The sequence below is a fragment of the Trichechus manatus genome, unplaced genomic scaffold (assembly GCF_000243295.1).
Source record: "Trichechus manatus latirostris isolate Lorelei unplaced genomic scaffold, TriManLat1.0 scaffold00343, whole genome shotgun sequence".
NCBI lineage: Eukaryota > Metazoa > Chordata > Mammalia > Sirenia > Trichechidae > Trichechus > Trichechus manatus.
The window spans coordinates 324,659-331,860 of NW_004444279.1; the positions used below are offsets into that span (position 1 = coordinate 324,659).

Genomic DNA, 7,202 nt, shown 5'->3' on the forward strand with positions numbered 1-7,202 from the left:
GCGGCTTCTGTCCAGAGGTGAGAGGGGAAGGCAGAGAGAGTTAGGAGCTGGTTGAATGCTCATGGGGAATCAGAGGCGGAGGGGAGGAGTGTGCTGTCGCAGAATGGGGTGAGCGGTTGGGGTCTCATAACAATGTATGTTAAAAAAAAAATTCTGTATGGGAGACTAACTTGAAATGTAAACTTCATTTAATTACAACAATAAAAATAAATAAATAAATGAAAGAGTTAATAAAACAATGCAAAAGGCCATTTCATTGGGCTGTTTGAGATTCTTTTAAAGAACTCTGGAGAACAACAACCTCCCAGTCTGCCTTCCTCTCCTCTTTCTCTCTCAGCAGCATCAAACTCCTGATCATATCAGCCAAAACCTCAGACACCTTCACCTTCTTCTTTCTCAATACCAGGGCGTCTCAAACTTGAGTGTCCACTGAAATCACCTAGATTGCTGGGCTCCACCTCCAGAGTCTCCCATTCAGTAGGTCTGGGGCAGGCCAAGAGTCTGCATGTTTAACAAGTTCCCAAAAGCTGCTCATGCTCTTGGTGAGAGCTACTGCTCTATACCTACTGTATTAGTTTCCTAGGTTGCGGTAAAAAGGTACCACAAACTGGGCAGTTTGAAACAACAGAAATTTATTCTTTCTAGAGTTCTAGGGGTTCTAGAGGCTAGCAGTTTAAAACTCAGGTGTCAGCAGGGTTGGTTCCTTCTAGGGGTTATGGGAGATAAACTATTCCATGCCTCTCTCCTAGCTTCAGGTGGTTGCTGGCAGTCATTGGCATTTCTTGCCTTGTAGATGCATCACTCCAATCTCTGCCTCTGTCTTCACATGGCATTTCCGCCTGAGTCTGCCTCTGCATCCACATTTCCCTCTTCTTATAAGGACACAAGTCATTGGATCAGGGTTCGCCATAATCAGTATGACCTCATCTTAACTTGATTACATCCACTCAGACCCTCTTTCCAAATAAGGTCATCTTCACAGGTACTGAGGGTTAGGACTTGAACATATTTTTTAGGGGACACAATGCAACCCACAACACCTACCAATTGCTCACTAGGTCCCATTGTATTTTTTCTTTTTGTAGCTTCTCCATTACTCCTACCAGGTGCAGTTTCTGAAAACTCTGCTGACATTCACTTCCTCCTCTACACATTCGTGAAGACTTCCCCACTGCTGGGAGAATATAGTCTGGACTCCTTAGTGTGACATCCGAGGCTCTCCATAACTTGACTCCAGACTCCTTCTCCAATCTTATCCCCTACTTCGTCCCAGGAGAGACCCTCTGCTCCCTGAAGGCTCCATGTTTATTTCCACATCTTTTGTAATGGTTTAGAACACTGGGGAATGACAGAACTTGACCAAACACCAAGCATGCCACCTGCTGGTGTGTGATGGTAGAGCTGGTAGAGCTGGTTGCTTACCATGCAGGGCCTCAGAGTCTCCATCTTCAAGACACATGGTGGTAATTATACCTGAGTGCAGACTGATGAGAAAATGCAGCCAACACATGGAGCACAGTGCCCAACGCATCAAGCTGCACAATAGTTCATGATGTTTACATATGTATTCCAATAATATGTACAAAATATATGATGTCTATGAGATAGCCACTGCCCATCTGTCAGTTTGTCATACTGTGGTGGCTTGCATGTTGCTATGATGGAAGCTGAAAGCTATGCCACTGGTATTCCAAATACCAGCAGGATCACCCATGGTGGACAGGTTTCAGTGGACCTTCCACACCAAGACAAAGTAGGCAGAAAGGACTGGTGGTCTACTTCTAAAACTTAGCCAATGAAAACTCTATGAAGCACAGCAGAATATAGCCCAATATAGTACTGGAAGATGAACCTCTAAGTTGGAAGGCACTCACAATACACAGCAGCCACAAAAATGGACTCAAACATAGCAACAACCAAAAGATGCTGCAAGACCAGGCAACATTTAGTTCTGTTATACATGGGGTCACCATGAGTCAGAGCCTACTCGAGGGCCGCTAACAACAACGTGATATAGTCCAGGGCTGTAGAAAAGGTTTCTCTGATTGAAGTTAGCAGCACGTTTAAAAGTTGAACCCTAAAAACCCCAAACTCATTAGCCATCCATTCACCTGACAAGCCTGTTCCTCAACTCAACAAATTTTCGCGCCCCTTCCCAACGATAATTGAATTGGTAAGTGTTTTTGAGCCTTGAATAGTCTCATGCCATTGGTTTTATTCTTCATTAAGTCAATGTGACAGAGTTGGCTGGGTCGAGAGTTCGCTGTCCTACTCAAAGAAGCCAAGACATGTCCTTATAATGTAAAAAGGAGGGTTGTCAGCATTATTTCATGTTTGCTTATGTGAATTTCTAAATTTGCAAAGTAAAATTACATTCTCTTTGATTGTGTTTTTAATTTACTCTTCCCTTTAAAAAATGTTGTTTTTAAGTAATTTGTCTGTATTTTTTAGGCTTACCTCCAATTCCTGCAGCTTCCAGAACAAGCTTTGCAGAATTTTCCATGAGGGAACGCATGAGGGAGAAATTACAAGCTGCAAGGGTGAGAGAAACCACACAGATATTTTGTTCGCGCTGATTGCAGCTCTTCAGGTCTTGTCTAGCTTGCTTTGTTTGCTCCAGACTGCATGTATTTGAATACCATTAAATTTATCCTTCATGTTTTAAATGTTAATGCAGTATTTTACATTGGCACAGATGAAAGTTATGCTTCAAAATAATTTAATGCCATTTTTCTAAACCAATAGACTTGCTCTCATCCCTTAAAGAAGTATAGTGTGTCTTTTTTACTGATTAGTTTCTACTGAGACCGTAAGTGAAGTTTTCATAGCATTGTTGACATTCCGTGGCAGTAATTTTTTTTTATTTGACTTTTAGTCCAAAGCAGAAAGTGCTTTACTGCAGGAAATTCCCACCCCACGACCTAGGCGCTTACAAAGTCCCCGTGAGAAAGAATCGGAGACTGAATTTGGCATGGAGGTGAGAAAAATGGGCAACCTTTACTTTGTGATTATTCAAAGACAGTGAAGCAGAATATAAAATTTTTAGCAAATTTTACAGAATAGAGCTATGCACAGAGGAGATGTCAAGCGTGTATTAATAATTTATAATAAACCAAAAAAAACAAACCCATTGTCACCAAGTCGATTCTGACTCATGGCAGCCTCATGTGTGACAGATTATAACTGCTTCATAGGGTTTTCTTGGCTGTGATCTTTATAGAAGCAGATTGTCAGGTCTTTCTTCCATGTTGCTGCTGGGTGGGTTCAAACTGCCAACCTATATGTCAGTAGTCAGCACAAACCATTTTTGCCATCCAGAGATCAATAATTACAACAGCTACTATTTATAGAGTACAACTCTGTGCCAGAGACTTTGCCAAGTCTTTTTCCCATATTGTCACATTTTATTATCCCAACAACGCTATGGGGTAGCTACTATTATTTTCATTCACGTTCGACAGATGAAGAAACTGAGGTTCAGAGCGGCTGCCTAGTTGTCCCTTAATCACACACCATGTATGGCAGAGTTGGGATTTGATCCTCCCAGGTTTATTTCATTCCCAAGTCTGTCTCACTGGATCCATGGATTTTGCTGGGAAGCAGAGAGAGAAAAGACAGCAGTAGGAAAGTAGGGCTGGATGGTGAGGGCCTTGAATGTCATAGTCAGGAGCCATAATGATTTTCTTTTTTTTAATTTTAATTTTAGTGAAAATATATCCAGCAGAACATACGCCCATTCCTCAATTTCTATACATACGATCTAATAACATTGGTTACATTCTTCACATTGTGTCAGCATTTTCACTATCTCTACCCATGGTGTTTCATTACCATTGATTTAGATTCACTACCCCCAACCTTCTCATCTATGCTTTAGAGTTACTGTTGACAATTTGATCTCATATAGATAATTCTTTAAAAGAGCACAATGCTGATGGCAAACATTCTTTACTAATTTAGCTAAACGGTTGTTTAAAGATGACTTCAGGGAATAATTTTTGTTCGTAGTTTGAAGATTTTCTCAGAGGAATAGATTCGGGGTTTCCTCCCATCTCAATAAGTCCAGTAAGTCTGGATTCTGTAAGAACTTTAAAATCTGTTCCACATTTTCCCCTTTTTGATCAGAATTCATCTGTTGATTCCTTGATCAAAGTGTTCAGTAATGATAGCACCATCCAGTTCTGATCTCATGGCTAAGAAGGCAATTAGCCCTGCAGTCCAGTTCCTTCACCTCAGTGATTTTCCACAAGTCATGGAAAGCTACGGACAACAGGATGCGGAAGTGGTTTGGATGCACTGGGGTGATTTTTGTTTGAGTCTGAAGTACTGTCAGGGAATCTCAACGTGTGCCTGTCAAGAGACACATATAGAAGTAGGGCCCAGGCCTGGAGAAATAGATTGAGGAAGCGTTTCTACTGTGGTGAGTTTTGAAGTTTTGAGACTGCCTTTTGCCTTTGTTTGCAGAGGGAAAGACAGCTGAATGAGGAGGGGCTTGACCCTTGGAGAAAACCCCACAGTTAAGGCACGTGAGGAAGAGAGAAAGCCAGTAAAAGACAAGAGTTTTCAGGAAGGTAGAAGAAGGGCCACACATGTAAGAAGACAGAAGAAGGAAGGGAAAGAACAAAGCAAATAGCTCCATGAAGTGTTTGCAAAGTCTAACCCAATTGATTTTTGTCTTGTTTTGTTTTTTAACCATTGAGAAAAATAAGAACAAGTTGTAGGGATATTTCTGTAGCACAACCACTAAGACACCACTGATCTCTTCAGTCACACATTTTCTTTTTATGTGATGAGATATTATAAAATTTTACCAATTTTCATCCAGACAGGCCACTGATTTCACCCAGAGGTGATAGTAAGTGCCCACCCTGGAAGAGTTCAATGGGGCTGACAGACCAATTCACAGACAAGGAAGGTGCAGAGTGGTAAATTCTGTGGTGGGTGTCACAGGAGACCACAGAAAGGGCACCTAATTCCATCCTCAGAGTCAGGTTATGTAAAACTTAGGGTGTCCTGTATTCGGCAGTAGTTTCTTAGATACGACACCAAAAGCACGAGTAACGAAAGAACAAAAATACATAAACTGGACTTCATCAAAATGAAAACCTTCGATGTTTTAAACGGCACCATCAAGAAAGTGAGAAGATGATGTGCAGAATGGGAGAAAATACTTGCAGATCATACATCTTATAAGGGACTAGTCTCAAGAATATATAAAAATTTGGGAGTCTGCAGAACAATCCAGATTAGGACATCTTTTAGAGAATTGAAAATATTGGTCGGTAGTTTAGAAGAGAGATCAGGACCAGAGCTATTATATTTTGTGATTATGCTATAGTAAAAGCAATGAGATTTGACCTTGTCTAGCTCAAGATAGAAGAGGGCCATAGAGCTTTCCTGGTGAAATTTAAAGATTAGAAAGAATTCCTAGCTAAGAGCATGGCACATACAATGATAAAAAAAACGAACCCATTGCCATTGAGTTGATTCTGACTCACAGTGGCCCTATTAGACAGAGAACTGCCCTACAAGGTTTCTAAGCCTGTAAATCCTTACAGAAGCAGGCTGCCACATCTTTCTCCCACAGAGCGCCTGATAGATTCGAACCAATGACTTTTCAGTTAGCAGCAGAGCACTTAACCACTGCACCACCAGGTTCCTTTACATACAATGATAGGCACTCAATATTTGATTGCCGAATTAAAATTGAATGCAATTATCACTTTAAGATTCTGCAGATGTGTTATATAGATAATAGTTTTTTAAAAAAAGTAATTTATCACACTCAGTCATTTTAAGTATATTTAATGGCCTTAAATGTACTAATAATTCACTTTTAATTTTTTTTAGATTTTGATATAAATTAAAAGTACAAGCTTTTTGGTTAAAACCATAAATGTTGTCATAAAACCATCAATATTGCAATAAAAAAATGAAATTGTATTGTCTAAACTTTATATCCTCTACACCGAGCAAGTATGGAAGGTGAAAAGGAGATACAAAAAGAATAAATACTGATCTTCCACATAAACATATTTTTAACACATGAAATTTAACCTACTTATTTTATTTCCTAAACTACTGGTTTTAGAGTTCCTGCCTGGTCTTGTGTTTTCACGGGTGGACCTCTTGGTCTGTTCTGCGTGTTTTCAAACACACATCAATCTCTCTCATGGTTCTATAGGATATGGGGGATTCTGATGCATACAGAAAGAGAATGGCTTGAGAGACAACGTAATATAAGAACATCTTATCCTCGATTTACAAGGAGACTGGACTCGGCAGAGTCTTAGAGAGCTTGACCCAGCACAGGATGGTGATCTTTACTGTGTGTGTGTGTTTTCATTGTTTCTTTATCCTTATGCTAAGTAATACTCATCGGCTTCTTTCTTCATCCTCAGTCTTTCAGTTAGCAGCCAAGTGCATTAGCTGTTTGCTAATGGTGGACTGGCTAGTAGAGAGAAAGGGGAACAGCCATAATGAGAACTGTCACGTCAAGCAAGTATAGATGCAGGGCTTAGCTTGCCCGTGTGGATAACAGGTCCAGAGACTCAGCAAGAAGGACAAGCCTTGTGTCCGGTGGGTCATCTCTGTGGCTTATGTTGGACTTATTTATAATCTGGCATTATTGATGTATTTCTTCACAGACTATTTAGAAATCACCCTATGTAAACTGGATGAACTATTGATCTGTGGGATAAAGAAGGAGCCCTGGCAGTGCAGTGGGTAAGCCCTCGGCTGCTAACCAAAAGATCTGCTTCTGTAAAGATTACAGCCTTTGAAACCCAGTGGGGCAGTTCTTCTCTGTCCTATAGGGTCGCTATGACTATGAGTTGGGATTGACTTGACAGCAGTGTTTTTTGTGTTGGTAAGATGAAGCAACACTTTTCATTTTAGGGTTTATTGTGGGTAATATTTTGTGTTTGTTTTGTGTAGAGAGAGAGAGAGAGCTGAGGAAGAAAATACTGAACAACCTTAACTTTCATATATATTGGAACTTTGTAAGCATTTTATTCCTTAGGAACGACAAGATGTATCAATGGTCAGAAGACATGTTTTCTGAGGTTAGCCCTTGTTTTAGGACATTCTTGGTTTCTTCATTTAAATGGTTTATTGGTTGTTTTTTTCCCCCCCAATTATATAGCCAGGTAAAGAGGTGTTAAGGGCTCAACAAGAAGATAACTCTCAAAGTCATTCAAGAG

The 7,202-nt window shown here is 40.3% G+C and overlaps 1 protein-coding gene across 1 annotated transcript in view; it reads left to right on the forward strand.

The window, feature by feature from the left end:
• The window catches only part of CC2D2A (coiled-coil and C2 domain containing 2A), a 157,609-nt gene that overhangs the window by 22,783 nt on the left and 127,624 nt on the right, over window positions 1–7,202 (forward strand). The window contains 3 exon segments of the mRNA XM_023725654.1: window positions 2,452–2,540; window positions 2,876–2,977; window positions 7,145–7,202. Coding sequence (XP_023581422.1) covers window positions 2,452–2,540; window positions 2,876–2,977; window positions 7,145–7,202 — 249 coding nt within the window.